We start from the raw sequence: 18,230 nt of genomic DNA on the forward strand, positions 1-18,230 counted from the left end.
ACATACTGGCAATTTTAGTAACAAAAAATAACAAACAACTGTAAATACTGACAATGATCTACACAGCAATTAAATAGTTTTTACTGCCATTTGTTTTGGGACCTGTCTTTTAAAATTAAATAAATGTACAAAGATTGTTTAAGTTAATTACATTAGAACAAACATAAAAAGCAAGAATATTCCAAAACTATGAAGCTGATCTTACTTGAGGGGATAAGAACACCTGAAGCAAGTGGTCAAAGGTACGTCTTCTGTTGGTTTCTAGAATGGCAAGACCTAACCAACATCCTTGTAACAGACTCACCAAGATGACACTGTGGCCTGAGGCCAGCAAGCAACAAAGGGTTTCCAAAAATTGCAGATATCATTCAATACAGGTAATTACGATCAATAACTACAACTTCATGGGCTTTGAGAAAAAGGACTTTAGAAAATATCTCATAATATAGTATGTTATAGAAAGTGATTTTAGAAATGACAATTACTTACTTCCTTCAATATGAGCCTGAGGGTTCTTATACAGATGTTCAATTCGGCCAGTATTGAATGAACTGGATCTCCGTACAATTCCATGAACCTGCATTTTCAGTGTGGGAAGATATGAATAGATTATAAATGTACAATAAAGACTAATGAGCAACTCAAGAGTTCTTTCGATAATGTTTAGCTTTGCAAACTATATATACATACATAAATACACACATATATGTGTGTATATATATAATTTATAAAAATTATTTTTGCATTATTAAAAAAGTCCCATGCTTCCATTTCCACCAACCACTGTACTCCAGCCACAGTACTCTACCTTCACCTTCATCACTGTTTGTACTGCTAATCTCAAAAAAAAAAAAAAAGTAATCACATAGTTACGTGATTTCACAGCAAGTGTTCAGTGGTAAATACTCAGATGTCTCCTTTTATAAACACACACGTACAGCCTTACTGTTGATAAAAATATCTCTTCCATTTGAAACTGAAGACAGACCATGTGAGTCCACATCAGTAAAACAGCCTTGCAATCACTTCAACACAGGAGGCCAAATGGCTCCAAACACCACCACATCTGTTCAGTGTCGTTGGACCTTTGTATCTCACTCTTATTATATATATACATATATACATATATACATATATACATATATACATATATACATATATACATATATATGTGTATACATGTATACATATATACAAGTATACATATATACATACACACACACACATATACATATGTGTATATATATCTGGGCCCACAAATATAATCAGAGGGCAGTTGCAGTGTGGGAAAGTAAGAAAGCTAATAGATTAGGATGGAAACCTTATTAAAGACATACAGAAAATTAAAATAAAGGACTTTTTTAAAAAAATTGATCATTAAATTAACCATGGTAAGTGTGAGGGGGGAAAATCATTGAATAAAAATGCATACCTGTCTAATACTGAGTAAAAGAATATTTGTATCTGATCTGTAAGCTAAATTGTTCAAGTTCTGGTACCTTTCCTTCTTGTGTCAGGATTGCTCTCTTTGTGTTGCCAATGCTAACACCAACTATTGTCACTACCTGTGCAAGTTTCAGTTCCACTGATGGCAGTTTAATTTCTTCATTTATTTAAGAAGTGTTCCTTCTAATGCTTGGTAGTATCATTTGTAGCTGAACACACTTCTATATTTTAATTTAATTGTTTTCTGTCTATTCCAAACAAAAACTAATTCTTGGCATGACTCAAATATCCCAAGTGCAGCGGGAAATTATAAGCACATAAGACTTCTTTCAAATAGAAAAAAAAAAATGCCATCATCATTTTACATGGCATACAGAGAAACTGACATCTACAAAAGGATACCACACTCCCACAATCAATAATTCTGTTGGTTAGTTTCTTTATAGTCAAAGAGAAAAGCATCCATACACCTATTTGCCAAAAGAACTATACAAAAAAATTTGGTAAACCTGAAAATATTTTAAGAAGGACATATCACAACTTTGGTTGACAAGGTGGTAGAATTTAGAAAACATTAAATTGAGATGAGGGTATACATATCTATTTCTTAATATAAAAGTGAAGAAAATAACATTTATATTAAACTTGTGATTTATTCTACTTGAAGGTCTCCAATTTTTCCAATTATTATTAACTAGAGGCCCAGGGCATGAATTCATGCATGGGTGGGATCTGGCCGGCCAACCCCTAAGGGAGCCATTGGGATTGGGCCAGTGGAGGGAGGGAATACAGGAGGTTTGCCAGCCAGCCTGCCCCCAATGGGTTGGGGGGCTAATTAGGGCAAGGACGGTGGGGAAAGGGACTGCGGGAGGTTGGCTGCCGGCCCCACCTCCCAAATTGGAGCTCGACCAGGGCTGTGCCAGTGGGAGGGGGTGGCTCACAGGATGTTGGCCGGCCCCACCCACAATGGGGGCTGTGATCAGGGGAAGGTACAGTAGGGGGGAAAGGCCACTGGTGGTCAGCCAGATGGCCCCACCCTTGATCAGGGTGTTGAGGACAACTGGAGGCTGGGCCAGCTGGGCAGAGGGGCCGTGGAAGGTTTGTGGGTGCCAATAGGAGCCCTTATAGGGCCAGTTGGCCGCTGCAGTGCACGTCATAGTGACTGGTAGTTTCAGTCGTTCCGGTCGTTCCTCCATTCCAGGGGCTGGCTTTTATATATAGACTACTGGCCCAGTGCATGAAATTTGTGCACTTGGGGCGATCCCTCAGCCCAGCCTGCACAATCTCACAGTCTGAGAGCCCATGGGAGATGTCTGACTGATGGCTTAGGCCCACTCTTATGACTGGAGCAGTGCTCCCCCTGTGGGAGTGCACTGACCACCAGAGGGCAGCTCCTGCAATGAGCATATGCCCTCTGGTGGTCAGTACACATCATAGTGACCAGTCCTTCCACTGTTAGATCAATTTGCACATTAGCCTTTTATTATATAGGATTGCAAAGTTGAACTGCTCTACAAATTTAATAAATGTTTAATAGAAAGTAAGTTCACAAATGTACTTATATATAGAAAAATTTGTGTTTACCACCAAAATAATTTCTGAAATACAGATTTTTCAGTTTTATTTAATTGGATACAGAATAATTTATTCTAAAAAGAGAAAATTTAAACTTGACTAAGAAAAACACAATAAAATATGGCTATGTCTATTTTTTCTCTTGATTGGTTAATTCTGGGTAAGTCACATATTGGAACAATTCAAAGAGAAATACCATATACAAATACATTGTATATAAACATATAAGCTCTGATTTTTTAAAAGTAAATAATATTGATGGATTCAGTATGAAAATCAGACAACTGCACAAAGTTACAGCATGTTAATAATACAAGAGTGACAATAAAGTATTAAGCACTAGTGTTTTTTGTGTGTCCTTTTCTTAATACCAAATAATATGTTTTAATTTTCCCTCAGTCCCACATTTTGGTATATGTATACAGGGAAAGAAAGACCAGCCAAATGTTTATTCCATGATAGCAAGTGTTGTTCTAAGAACTATGAAAGCTAAGTCTGTCCACTTCTGAAACAGGTAAAATGAAAACTTCAAGACAAGCCAAAATCTGTGCAAACTAGATAATCTAGTTAAGAATTTGAGATTAGTGGCTTTCTCGTTATAGAAGAGATGTAAGTAGGGTTTTTCTTGTTTTGTTTTTATAAGGATTTTGGGGAAAAGAGATGATGAGTTAGAAAACCAAAGTGAAAAGAAAAATGAGCTGCATGTGACTCCCTGTAAACTTAAAGTCATTATTAAAATATGGCAGTTCAAAAAAATATAATTCTGAAAAACTGAGGTCTTAAAATAAATGGAAGTGATTATTTTGACAAATTAATTTCATGTCCCATTTAACTAAGAGATAAAAAAGAAAATTCCAAGCTCTCTCGGTGTCAAAACAAAGTTTGTTTGACTTAAAAACCTAATCTGATTAGGCAATACTTACAGAAATCCTTCCTTTCTTCTTCCCTTCCAGCCTTCCCTCCATTCCTCTCTTCTTCCAAGCAAGAAATCCATTTGTTTGTTTATTTATATACTTAGTATTTCATATAGTCAAAAATAGAAAATTTTTACCACTAGATTTAAAATTCTTCAGTATCTAGATTTTTCTTGGGTGCAATAATGCCTTCAGGTATGTTTAATGCCACTTGTTTGTTTGTTTTTTGTAAAAGTATAAGTTTTGTGGGTAACATCAATAGCTAACATGTACATGGCAATGACTATGTGTCAGACACTGTTGTTTATAGATATTAAAATACCTGATCTTCACAACAAGTTTCTATTACTACTCCAATTCTCCAGAGGATGCTGCCTGTGTAACACAGCTTATGTTAAAGGCTGGGCGGGGCTCTGGCTGGGAGGCTCAGTTGGTTGGAGCATCATCCTGCATACAAAATGGTTGTGAGTTCGATTGCTGGTCAGGGCACATACCTAAGTTGTGGGTTTGATCCCTGGTTGAAGTGCACATGGGAGGCAACCTACTGATGTTTCTCTCTCTCTCTCCCTCCCTCTGTCTCTCTCTAAAATCAATAAACATATGTATCCTCTGGTGACAATTTAAAAAAAGAAGAAAGGATTGACATGGTCAAAAATGCTAAAACTCCTTATGGTTTCAAAATGAAACTATAAAAAGCTTTCTTCACCATAGATTCTAGGATATCCAACAACCCAGAAAAAAATATTTCAGAGATGGTCACAGATCAAGAATGGAATAGTAGAAACTCTATATCTTAACAAATAATTTATGAGATAACAATTACACAATCTTTTATATCCTATTTTTGTTCTCCTGATCTCCCTAGTTATGATACCTTTCTTGGAAGTGAAACCCACAATTCACCTATTCTTTAACTTCTTATATGTGTTGATGTAGTTGTCAACCAGTTATTTAATATAGGTTTTTCACATATTCAAAGATAAATTTTAGCTTTTAAAGAGTTTAATTCTGTCCTTCATTTCTCTTGTTTCTCTCTGTATTTGTACAGTTTACATTCAATATTATTTTACATTAGTTTCAGGTGTACAAAATATGCTGCTGGCTCATTGCAAATAATGACTCTAGGAAAAGCACTGGAAACTAGAACTCAGTTTCGTAAGAAGCTTCACTTATGTCAGTTTCCCTTGTTCCCTTATGATGGAAGGAATATAATGTGCACAGGACCAGGAACCTAGGACATGTAATATCCTGCCTTCCACTAATGCTAAGTATAAGTAGTGAACTGGACTAAGGAGTCTCTACAAAACCTGTAGCAGCACCAAGCACTGTGTAACTCTATTATTCCCATAACCATGAGCCTCGTAGACCCCACAGAGCTCCTCTGGACTGTCTATCACAGACTGTCCAACTGATGGCTTAGTTCAGCTCTTCTAGCTGAGCAGTGCACACTGAATCGTCATGATAACCTTGGGGAAAAGAGTGCCTAACAGCCCCATCCATGGGAAGGAACTAAGCCTTAGAAAGGTCCAATGACTTCAATAAAAATAAGGGTGCATCTATTATTCTTTGGCATTAGTGTTTTAGGTTTCTTCTAATATATACCCAGAAGTAGAAAAATGGGGACATATATCAGTTCCATTATGGTTTTCATTTGCATTTCTCTTGAGGTTGCAGGCTTTTCATATGTCTATTGTTCATTTAAATGTTCTCTTTGGAGAAATGTCCATTAGGTCCTCTGCACATTTTTTAATTGGACTATTTGGGGTTTTTTTGTTTTGTTTTGTTTTGTTTTTAGTGTTGAGTTGCATGTGTTCTTTATAAATTTTGGATATTTACCTCTTATCAGATATATCATTAGTGAATATCTTTTCCCACTCAGTTGGATGTCTTCGTCTTGATGACGGTTTCCTTTGCAAAACAATATTAGTGGGATGAAGTCCCATTTTTTTACTTTCCTTTATGTTTCCCTTACTAGAGAGATAAATCAGAAAAATTATTGCAATTAGAAATGTCAGGCCCTAGCCGGCTTGGCTCAGTGGGTAAAGCATCAGCCTGCAGACTGAAGGGTGCCAGGTTCGATTCCGGTCAAGGGCATGTACCTTGGTTGCGGGCACATCCCCAGGACGGGGTGTGCAAGAGGCAGCTGATCGATGATTCTCTCTCATCGATGTTTCTAACTCTCTATCCTTCTCTCTTCCTCTCTGTAAAAAATCAATAAGATATATTTTTTTAAAAAAGAAATGTCAGAAATTTTACTGCCTATGTTTTCTTCTAGGGGTTTTATGATTTCAAGTCTTACACTTAAGTCTTTAATGGATTAAGTCTTTAATCCATTCCAAGTTTATTCTTGTATGTTCTGTAAGAAGGTGGTCTAGTTTCACTTTTTTGCATATATTGTCCAATTTTCCCAACACCATTTATTGAACAGACTGTCTTTATCCCCCTGTATGTTCTCATCTCCTTTGTAAAGTATTAATTGATCAGATAGTCATGGCTTTATTTCTTGGTTCTCTATTCTGTTCCATTGATCTATGTATGTTTTTATGTTAATACCATGCTATTTTGATTATTATATCTTTCTAGAACATTTTGGTATCAGGTAGTATGATAACTCTGTCTTGGTTCTTTCTCAAGATTGCTGTAGCTATTGGGTATCTTTTGTGGTTCCATATAAAATTTTTATTTATGTTATAGTTCTGTGAAATATGCCTTTGGTATTTTAATAAGGATTACATTGAACTATAGATTGCTTTGGGTAGTATGGACATTTTAATAATGTTAATTCTTTTTACCCATGAGAATGGTATATGCTTCCATTTATTTCTATCTTCTTCAATTTCTTTCCCCATTATTTTATAATTGCCCAAGTGCAAGTCTTTTTATCTACTTGGCTAATGTATTCCTATGTGGTGTTTTGTTTTTTTTTCATTCAATTGTAATTGAATAGTTAGTTTGTTTACTTACTTTCCCTTTCTAGTGATTAATTATCCTATATAATAAAGAGGTAATATGCAAATTGACCCTCACACCCTCACACAAGATGGCCATTCCATGTGGTCAAATATGGCTGCCACAAGATGGCTGGCAGGGGAGGGTAGTTGTGGACGATCAGGCCAGCAAGAGAGGGCAGTTAGGGGTTACCAGACCAGCTGGGGAGGGCAGTTAGGGGTGACCAGACCAGCTGGGGAGGGCAGTTAGAGCCAACTGGGCCGGCAGGGGAGGATAGTGGGGGCAACCAGGTCTGCAAGGAGGGCAGTTGGGGGAGACCAGGCCTGAAGGGGAGGGCAGTTGAGAAGGACTGGGTCTGCAGGGGAGGGCAGTTGGGGGTGACCAGGCCTGCAGGTGATGGCAGTTGGGGGCAATCACGCTGGCAGGGGAGCAGTTAGGCATCAATCAGGCTGGCAGAGGAGTGGTTAAGGGATGGTCAGTCTGGCAGGCAGAAGCAGTTAGGGGCAATCAGGCAGGCAGGCAAGCAATTGGGAGCCAGCAGTAAGAGGGATGTCGAGGGGTCCCAGATTGGAGAGGGTGCAGGCTGGACTGAGGGACACCCCCCTCCAAGTGCACAAATTTCATGCACCAGGCCTCTAGTTGATATATAAAAATGCAGCCAGTCTCTAAATATTTCTTTTGTATCCTACTACTTTACTAAATTCCTTTATAAATTCTAGTAGTTCTACATATTCAATATCATGTCATGAGAAAATAATGACTGTTACTTCCTCCTTTCTAATTTGGATGCCTGTTATTTCTTCTTCTTGTCTGATTGTTGTGGCCATGGCTTAGACTACTTTGTGAAATAATGGTAGTGAAAGTAGACATTCCTGTCTTGTTCCAATCTTAAGAGAAATGCTTGCAATTTTTGCCCTTTGAGTATGTTAGCTATGGGTTTGTCATATGAGTCTTTATTATATTGAAATATGTTCTATTCCCACTTTGCTGATAAATTTCATTATAAATTGGTGCTACATTTTATCAAATGCTTCTTCTGCATCAACTGATATGATCAAATATTTCTATCTTTCATTTTGAATATGTATTGTATCACATTAACTGATTGCCAGATATTGTACTAACTTTGTGTACCAGGAATAAATCCTACTTGATCATAATGTGTGATCTTTTTAATGTATTGCTGAATTCAATTTGCTAATATTTTGTTGAGGGCTTTTGCATCTATGTTTGTCAGGGACATCGACCTATAATGTTCTTTATAGTGTTAATTTGGTTTTGAAATTAGGATAATGCAGGTCTCCTTGTAAAATAAGTTTGGGAGTCTTCCCTCCTCTTGAATTTTTTGGAATAGTTTGAGGACATGTATTAGTTCTTCTTTTAATGTTTGGTGAAATTCACCCATGAAGCCATATGCTCTATGACTTTTTTTGTAGGCTCTTTTTTTATTATTATTATTACTGTTTCAATTTCCTTAGTTGCAATCAGTCTGGTCAGATTTCTTGTTTTGTCTTGTTTTGGAAGATTGTATGTTTCTAGGACTTTATTCATTTTTTCCTGAATATCCAATTTGTGGCATAAAGTTGCTTGTAATATTTTCTTATAATTCTTTGTATTTCTGTGTTGTTATTTGTTAGTTCTCTTTGATTCCTGATTTTTCTTGGGTCTTGTGTTTTCCTTAATGAGTCTAGTTAAAGGTTCATCAATTTTGTTTATCTTTTCAAAGAACTAGTTCTTGGTTTCATTGACCATTTGTATTATATTTTAGACTCTATTTTATTTCCACTCTCATCTTTTTATTCTCTTCTTTCTATTCACTTTGTGCTTTTTCTTTTTCAAGTTCTTTTAAGAGTAATGCTATATTGTCCATTTAAAATTTTTCTTGTTTCCTGAGGTAGTCATATAATACTATGAATTTCCCTAAGACTGCTTTTATTGGTGTCCCATAGATTTTGGGTTGTTGTGTTCTCGTTTTCATTTGTATCAAGGTATCTTTTGATTTCTTCCTTGTTCTTAACACATTCATTGCTATTAACATGTTATTTTGCCTCCGTGTGTGCTTTTCAGCTTTTTTCTCTTAATTGATTTCTGGTTTCATACCATATGGTCAGAAAAGATGCTTGGTCTGATTTCAATCTTCTTAAATTTATTGAGACACATTTTATATTCTAACATGTGATCCATCCTGGAAAATGTCCCTTGAAAAAAATGTATATTCTGTTTTTTGGGATGAAATGCTCTGAAACTATCAATTAAATACACCTGATCTAGTATATAATTTAAGGCCACTATGTGCTTGTTGGTTTTTTTCTAGAAAATGTATCCATTGATGTCAATGGATGTTCACATTCCCTACTATGACTGTAGAACTTTCAATCTCTCCATTTATGTCCATGAAAATTTGCTTTGTATATTTAGATGACCCTATGTTGGATGCAAAATGTGTACAAGAATTATATCCTCTTGTTGGATTGATCCCTCAATTGTTATGTATTTTCCTTTTTTGTCTTTTATTATAACCTTTGTTTGAAAGTCTGTTTTGCCTGATACAAATATATCTACCACACATTTTTTTGTTGTTACCATTTCCATGAAGTATCTTTTTCCATCCTTTTACTTCATCCGTGTGTCTTTCGTTCTGAGGTAGGCCTTTTGTAGACAACATATAAATAGGTATTTTCTTTTTTTTTAATCCTCACTCAAGGATATGTGAGGTTTCTTTTCAAATTGATTTTAAAGAGGAAGGAAGAGAGAAAAACACCAATTGGTTGCCCCATACTCACCCTGACCGGGGATCAAACCCATAACCTAGATATGTACTCTAACCAGAAATCAAATCCACAACCTTTTGGTATATGGGACCATGCTCCAACCTGGCCAAGGTGGGTCTTCTTTTTTAATCCATGCAGCTATACCATGTCTTTTGATTAGAGATTTTAATACATTTACAATTAAATTGTATCCATTCTATTCTTTATAAGTTTGTTCCTCTTTTCTTTATCTTTTTAAAGAGCAAATATATAACATTTTAAAGGGTGATATTCTATAAAACCTGACAATTCTTGGTGTTTTCCTCATCATGAGTGGCACCTATAGATATTGTATAAATAATGAACTAGAGTTAGACCCATTCTCTTTATGCTTTCCTTAATATTTAATCTCGATAAAAGTTCAAGAAACAATCAAGATTTAAAACTGTAACTTTAAACCTTCAAATAGAGTCTCTTCTCATTGAGAACTAGTCGAGGGATGAAGCATTCCTTCACTTTTTCACGTGAAAATAGTTCATTCAAAACATGACTAGATGGGAGGATTTCAGGGGCCAAATTAGGTAATTATGTCCAACAGCTTTGTATCTAATGTGTGAACTCATACAAGGTATTTAATATAGACTAATCAATCTATTAATATATGACATTCCTTTTCAAGTTGTTTGCTGATGTATGTTTTTACTTTAAGATTAGCCAACCTTTTAATACTTTTACTTTGTTGGTTGTTGTTTTCTTTTTTACTAAATAAAAAGAAGGAGTCTGAGAAAATGGCAGAAGTTTCTCCTGTAAATCTGTCTTTTTGTGTTATGTTAACTTTCTACCGAGTTTATTCTTGCCCATGCAGAATCATCCTACCCAACCACCCATCTATTCTTCAACTTGCCTCCCTTCAGCTGACTGTTGCTTCCCCATTTTCACAATAAAAGACTGACCTTGCTTGCTAGCTAGTTAAAGTCTGCCCCTCTGTTTTCTAAGAACTCAGCCTCAGTATTGCCTATTCATAGAATTTATAGCTCTTCTTCTCAGTGTTTATTTGCTCCAGCTTATACATTGCTGCCCCAAAGAAAATTGTTTGCAGTTACTTTTGAGCCTAGTGATATTTCTTATACAAAGTTCAGATTCAAAATCATATGAAAACTCAGAGAAGCAAGTCCCCACAAATTATCTTATGATTTAATGATCTTTAGTTTGCACTCGTTCTCAAACTGTAGTACCCAGGAGGGCAGCATCAGTTACAACTAGGGACTCATTAGAAAAGCAGATTCCAGACCTTTGAGTCAGCCATCTGTGTTACAAAGGGCTCTAGAAGATTCTGATGCACATTGAAAATTGAGCACATGCTGAATTAGAAGTCTATGCCTATCCAAAATTGCTGATGTTGACCCTGTCTTGCAGATACGTATCCTATTCTTATCCTATGACATGCTATTTAATAACCCTGTTATTTTGCTCATGGTCTTGAGCAACCAGGCACTGCTGACTAATAATTCTGGAAATTTTCCAATGTAGCCTCTTCAAAAAATCACTCTCATATTTACTTTGATCTAAAACAGAAAGATAGAGCCTGTGCTACTAGCAATACTTATTCCTTTCAATACTTATTCTCCAATTTTATCAATCTCTTCAAACTGCAGACAGTAGCCTATTAAAACTGAATACATTTTTGGTAGAAACCTCTTTATTCCTACATAACTCACATTTCATTTCTGGTTATGCTTTGTACCTCTGTATTGTCTATATATTTCTTTATATCACATTAGGGAATCTCACTCCTCAACCTCTCTTCTCTTGCCAATCATTGTTCCAATGACTCATGACACCCACTGTCTGTGACTTGCCAACTGGGCCTTCTATTGTCTATCTTTATCAGAATCTGATCTGCTCTTAAAATTTCAAATGCCAGTGGAAGACAAATACTTGAGAATGTTTACCATCCACCACATCCAGAGGAACCAACATGACTGATCATTAGTCCACAAATCTGAATATTAGTTAACCATTTATCACAGAGACCAGGCCCGATCACCAGTCCACCACCTATCCTAGACACCAGGCTCCATCACTGTCCACCATCTATCACAGACACCAGACCCCATCACTGTCCACTATCTACCACAGACACCAGGCCACATCACTAGTCCATCATCTATCACAGACACCAGGCCACATCGCTAGTACATCATCTATCAGAGACACCAGGCCACATCACTATCTACCACCTGTCACAGACACCAGGCCACATCACTAGTCCATCATCTATCACAGACACCAGGCCACATCGCTAGTACATCATCTATCAGAGACACCAGGCCACATCACTATCCACCACCTGTCACAGACACCAGGCCACATCACTAGTCCATCATCTATCACAGACACCATGTCACATCACTATCCACCAGCTATCAGAGACATCAGGCCACATCACTAGTCCACCATCTATCACAGACACCAGGCCTCATCACTAGTCCACCATCTATCACAGACACTAGGCCTGTCACTAGTCCACTATCTATCACACACACTAGGCCCCATCACTTGTCCACCACCTAACACAGACACCAGATCCTATCATTAGTCCAACACTTGTCACAGAGCCCACCATACCTCACAAGGCCATTCCTTTTTCTCTGGACTAGCTACAGACACTCTTTATTCCCACCATCTTCATCTCAAGTCTCAGTCCCCTGTACCCACCTTGTAAGTAAACCCTAACACCTATGTAGTCAGAGCATTCCTTCTGATGTACCACCTCTCTCTTCCACAACTGTGATGACTACGATGTGGTTCAGGGAACACTACCTAGAAATAGGGCATCTTAGCATATTGAGTAATTTAGGCTGAAGGAGTTTTAGGAAATGGCAGAAGCAGGATGGCCACTCTGATCTTCCCCCTGCCCTTTCCCTTGAAGCAGTCATAGAGCCCTCATGTAAAAGGTGATTTCTCTACACACAGAGAAAAAGAGCATTCTAAAATCCAAAAACAAATAGGATTTGGTTTCCCCCAGTGTACTACACTTACCTTGCAATTCTCGACCTACCATACTTCTCCATGACTGTCCCCTCTCCATCAAACCTAATATAAAAATACTTAGGTTTCAATACTTCATATCTTCAGTTCCTCATGAAAGCTTCCTGTTGTATAAAACTTTTATTAAATAAATTTGTTTGCTTTTCAATTTAATTTTCAGACCCAGCCAGGGACCCTAGGAGGCTGAAGGAAAAATTTTCCCTCCTCTACATTAAACAGACAAAGACAGATTTACAGGAGAAACTTCTGCCATTTTCTCAGACTCCTTCATCTAAAATATCCATTATGTCAAGGTGCCAGATTTTCAAATAGCATGTTCTGAACTCATGAATTATTACTCAGCACCTTCTCTTTTACTCATTACACAACCCAAACACTAACTCCTCTCTAGCTACCAAAGACACCTTGTTTGTCCAAGGTCTCTCTGTCACACCTTTCCTTTTAGATTTACTGAAAGATTATGTTAATCTACCCTGAATAAAAACCATTCTGGTCTGGCTGGTGTGACTCAGTGATTGAATGTCAACCCATGCACTAAGAGGTCACCAGTTAGATTCCTGGTCAGGGTACATGCATAGGTTGCAGTATAAATCCCCAGTACGGAATGTGCAGGAGGCAGCCGGTGGATCAATGTTGATATTTCTCTCTCATTTTTGTTTCTATCTCTCACTCTCTTTTCCTCTCTCTCTAAAATCAATAAAAGTATATATTTTTAAAAAGTCTGCATCTAAAAAAAAAAAACTCTTCTAAACGACATATAATCTATTCTAAAATCTGTTGCTCTTTAGAATATGTGTCTATCACTCAATTATAGTAGGAATCTACATATATAAACATATGTGTACATGTATAATACACTCATAATTACATGGCCTTATTCTCATATTATTACATGATGCAGAAATAGCTATTAGATAAGGGTACAAAAGGTACTAAACATACCTGCCATTACTTCTTTTTCTTTCTTTTTTTAATTTAATTTTATTTTATTGTTTAAGGTAGTACAAATAGTAGTACATATGTCTCCTCACACACACCCCACCACTGACTTCTTAAAGTCTAAAAGTCAAGGCTCTCAGAAAGGATTATGAGTTAAAGTAATAAGTTTCCTTCAAATCCTTTTGGTTGTTAGATGCCAAGTTCCTTGTTGGTGTTTGCCCATTTATATATAGAGCGATGCACTTCCAATTGGGATAAACAGAGAATCCAAAATGATTAATGTAAAAACTCCCAAATCAGGCCAGGGCATATGGATCACTCTGCAGGTTTTTGTTCTCTGTATAACATGAATTTATATAGATAAGCATATCTGAAAACTGGTTTCTAAAAAGGTAAGGCATACACACAAAGCTGTATCAAATTTAAAATACAGTACCCTTGCTTCTTTTAAAGAAAGCAGGCATTGTTGAAGGAGAAGAAGGAGGAGAAAAAGAAGACAGCAATAAAATGATGATGATAGTAGCAAACCCCAAAGTTTCAGCTTCCATAAATTATATGGCCACCTTTCAGAAAGCAAAATCAGTAAGTGATAATTTTTCATTTAAGTTTGCCTGAGATCAACTTGGTTTTTATTGCTCTGTGTAAGTTCCGAATTAAGTGACTTCACTGTGAGTGGAACTTTTTTATGTAACACATTACATCGTAAATTAACCCTAATGATGTTATAGCTGTTAGCTTACACAGGTTGCTGGTTTATCTGAGAATGTGGGAAGCGTGCAGAGCAGTTAAACACTAAGGAACAGGGGAAGCCACCAGTACTCACTAGTAGATAAACAGCACAATGAGCTGGCATGGTTACAAGCCAAAAGGCACATTCTTCCCCTGATTATGATTTGTTATCAGAGTTTCAGTGGAAAACACACACAGGAGGACGGCAGCAGAGGAAGCGGGAGGCCACTGTGTCCGAGTGACTCCACCAGCCTGTGCTTGCTCACTGAGTCACTCACCTCATAGCCTTTCTCCAGCAGGAACTCAGCCAAGTATGAACCATCCTGGGAAGAGAAGGAAAATTGAAAAACATCAGTCCCATCATGGCCAGTCAAGAAGGCAGCCAAGACATGGAGTTTTGAGGAAAGCATTTAAGAGGCTCTATAAATTTAAATTATGAATCATGGCAAATAAAATAAAAGTAATACAGATAAAGATGGTAAACACTAAAAGGTGCCCAACAGTTGACAATACATTTTCATAATTATCGATATTTCATCTGAATGCACAGTAAAGTGTTATCATTGTCATACAGAGAAATAAGCTAAAATCCAGGGGGTTAACATGGGACTAAAGAAAGAACATGATGCTTCAGAAGGAGATGGATTTAGAGTTAGGTTTGGCCACACTAGCATCTAAAACAGCAAATTTCAACTAATGTACTCCAATAATTTTTAAAACATGCAATATCTAACTATTTAGTTTGGGTCACCAAACTCTTTTCCCTTAGATTGTCAAATAAAAAAACGGCAACAGCCAACACAATAGCCATCCTGTATGAATGAATCAAAATTATACCTATTTTTTGACACATCAGCAAAAGTATTTTTGTCACAGAATTTAAACAATTTGTTTATATGCCATGAGATAAAAAAGCTTAAAAACAACGCATGTAAAATATACAAAATATGTGAGGCAAAGTAGAAAGTCTTGGTAAAACAAAACTCTAATTCTGAGAGTTGCTAAAAGGTATCTTTGGGGAAGGGATGAGAAAGTGGTTATAGAGGTTTGAGGAGAGAGCAGGGTGAGTGTGAGGAGGAGGCAGAGAACACCAGGGTATTGACATCATAGAAAAGACACCTTGGTGGAGAGGAGGAAGGAGAGCACCTTTGTAGGGAGGCCTTCCAGGCATGGTGAGAAGTTGTTTCTAATCCAAGGATTCTGTAAAGTCACTACAGAAAGGATTTTGAGGTGGAGGTCAGGGTGTGAGGGTGGTAGACATGTTCAGATTTGTATTATTATCACTAAGTAGATGTGTTCGTGCACACAAACTTAAAAGAAAATTGTTCATCTTTTTAATAAAATAATAAATACTTAATGTGTATGCATCTTAAACCATGCAGTTAATCTCTACATTAAATGAGGGTGTCTAGCCCAGCCAATGTAGCTCAGTAGGTTGAATGCTGTCCTATGCACCAAAAGGTTGCCAGATTCCCATCCAGGGCACATTCCTGGGTTGTAGGTTGGATCCCAGGTTGGGGCATGCACAAAAGGCAACCAATGGTTCTCTCTTTTTATCTTTCTCTCTCCCTCTCCCACTCTCACTCTCACCCTTTGTCTTTCTAAATATGTCCTCTGGTGAAGATTAAAAACAAAAAAAGTGCCTAAGGGTGTCTGACTAAACACAGGGATTTCAACCATTTTTTTATAATTCATTTAAAATTTTCTAGGTAAGAGTGGTCCATTTAACTAATATGTTCCATATGTCACTGGCAGGTACAGAAAGTATGAGAAATCGCCATTCTAGAGGTATTACAAAAAGTCACCAGCCTTGCTCAGAAAATGAATTGCACAGACATTTTGTAAGCAATCCTGTAACTGCTCTTCTATTTTTGGTCCAGGTAGGTCCTCTGCATCCCATCCAGATGCCCAGAAAAATGGGAGGCTCCAACTAATAGAAATCTGTTTACTCAAAAATAGCTGGGAATATTCAGGTCTTCTTTGATTTCCTCTGTTTAAAAAAAGCTTAGCCCTAGTCTGTGTGGCTCAATGGTTGGAGCATTGGCCTGTGTACTGAAGGGTCATAGGTTTGATTCATGATCAAGGGCATGTGCCTGGGTTGCAGGTTCAATCCCTCGTGTGAGAAGCAAGCAATGGATGTATGTCTTTCACATCAATGTCTCTCTCTTTCCTCTCCCTGCTTCTACTCTCTCAGAAAAGCAATGGGAAAAATATCTTCAAGTGAGGATTAAAAACAAACAAGCAATAAACAACAACAACAAAAAGCTTAAAATAATCCATTTAACTTCAAAAGTTCTTATCTAATATACCAGGAAAAAGAAAGGTTCTTATTATTAATATTACCATTATTTGATTTGGAGACACCTACAAGTTCTGGAAAATGACAGAACTGCCCAGAGAATGTTTACTACTTAATTCAGAAGTCATGCATAAATTTAAGCAAGATGACTAGGCAAGGCATACAGGGAATATACTCTGTGGCTCACTAAAACTTCCAGTAGATTTTCTTCTGACATTTTGATGTAAATATTCTGGTTTGGCAGACTCAAGTGGAGAAAAAGAAAAGCAGTTTGGCATATTCCTTTTCCTTTCAATCTTAAAATTATACACAATTGCATAATTTTTATATATCCAATATACAAACTAAATCAAATAAGGGGGTTAAATAATTCTGACCAGGACAAGCCAAATCATTCTCCATGATTATCGGAAATGTGAGAATAGTTAGTACTCTTACAAAGTGATCAATAAGAAAACAGTTTAATAGAAAAAGCATTTAGAGTAAGATGACTACTGTTATGGTAAGTGGGAAAGCCTAAGAAGTATGCATTTTTGTTTTATTTTGTTAGTGTTATCATTTTGAAGCAACACCAAACATTTCACATTTTATAATTTCTCTTGGAATAAAAAGTTAAAATGCTTTATGTTCTAACACAGTTGCACCGAAAGTGTTAGTTTTCTTGTATTTTTTGAGACAGAGGTGAAAGTGCTAAAGGCCCATGGGGGCAAAAGAGCTCTGATTATGTAGAAAGCTGATGTGAAACAGACCTGACAAGACTGAACCCTGTCAATAAGGTCTTGTTCTTCTCACCCAGGCCACATCTCAAACTTTCCAACTGTGCTGGAACATTATGAACCAGTAGTGGCATGTGCTTCCTCCCCACTTCCTTGGCAAGCCTCCCAAGTGATAGGGCCTGGGCAGCACAATGAGTGGGAAGTAGAACACAGCGAGGTCTCCTGGTCTCTGTCCCAGGGAGCCCAGTGGGCCTCCCTTCGTCCTCTCCCCGGGTCCCTGAGGGGACTCCGCTTGGAGACAGGGAATCTAAACAGATAAGCATTCCCCAAGCCAAAGGGATTACTGTTTCTAACTCCTCTAGAAGAACAAGGTTGTTAGACTAATGACTAATGCCATGGTAACTGAGAACCTGCAACCAATACTGAATTCTCATATCCAACTCCTCAGAAAGCAAGGAACTCATGAACTAAATTTCTAACTCATTCACTATGAACACAATTAGTCTGATACAAATTCCAGCCAGGGTTCAATCCCTATTACAGAAAACTTTAATTGGAGAAAGAATGTCCCAATTGTGACTCAAATTTAATTTTGCACGTGGTTATTAAGAGTATCCATTTCATATTAAATGCTACATAGTTTTAAGTAATCACCATGGCTTTAACATTTTCAAGACAGAAATATTTTCTCATTTTTACAAGAACTCGGCCTAGAAGGCAAGCTGCCACTTGGCATCTGAGATAACTAAGGCACATGGAGGTTAGCCAACTTGCCTAACATCACACTAGAGACGAAGCCAGGACGGGAATCCACATCTCCCATTACTCTGACCTAGGAAACAGCCTCCTTCCTCACCTTCTT

General features: G+C 37.3%; 1 protein-coding gene across 1 annotated transcript in view; it reads right to left on the minus strand.

Moving 5' to 3' along the window:
* The window catches only part of GMDS (GDP-mannose 4,6-dehydratase), a 610,549-nt gene that overhangs the window by 437,933 nt on the left and 154,386 nt on the right, over positions 1 to 18,230 (minus strand). The window contains exons 2-3 of the mRNA XM_036445071.2: positions 14,632 to 14,676; positions 490 to 577 (exon numbers count right to left, since the gene is read on the minus strand). Coding sequence (XP_036300964.1) covers positions 490 to 577; positions 14,632 to 14,676 — 133 coding nt within the window. The remainder of the gene's footprint in view (positions 1 to 489; positions 578 to 14,631; positions 14,677 to 18,230) is intronic.

Source organism: Pipistrellus kuhlii, unplaced genomic scaffold (genome assembly GCF_014108245.1).
Source record: "Pipistrellus kuhlii isolate mPipKuh1 unplaced genomic scaffold, mPipKuh1.p scaffold_m20_p_2, whole genome shotgun sequence".
NCBI lineage: Eukaryota > Metazoa > Chordata > Mammalia > Chiroptera > Vespertilionidae > Pipistrellus > Pipistrellus kuhlii.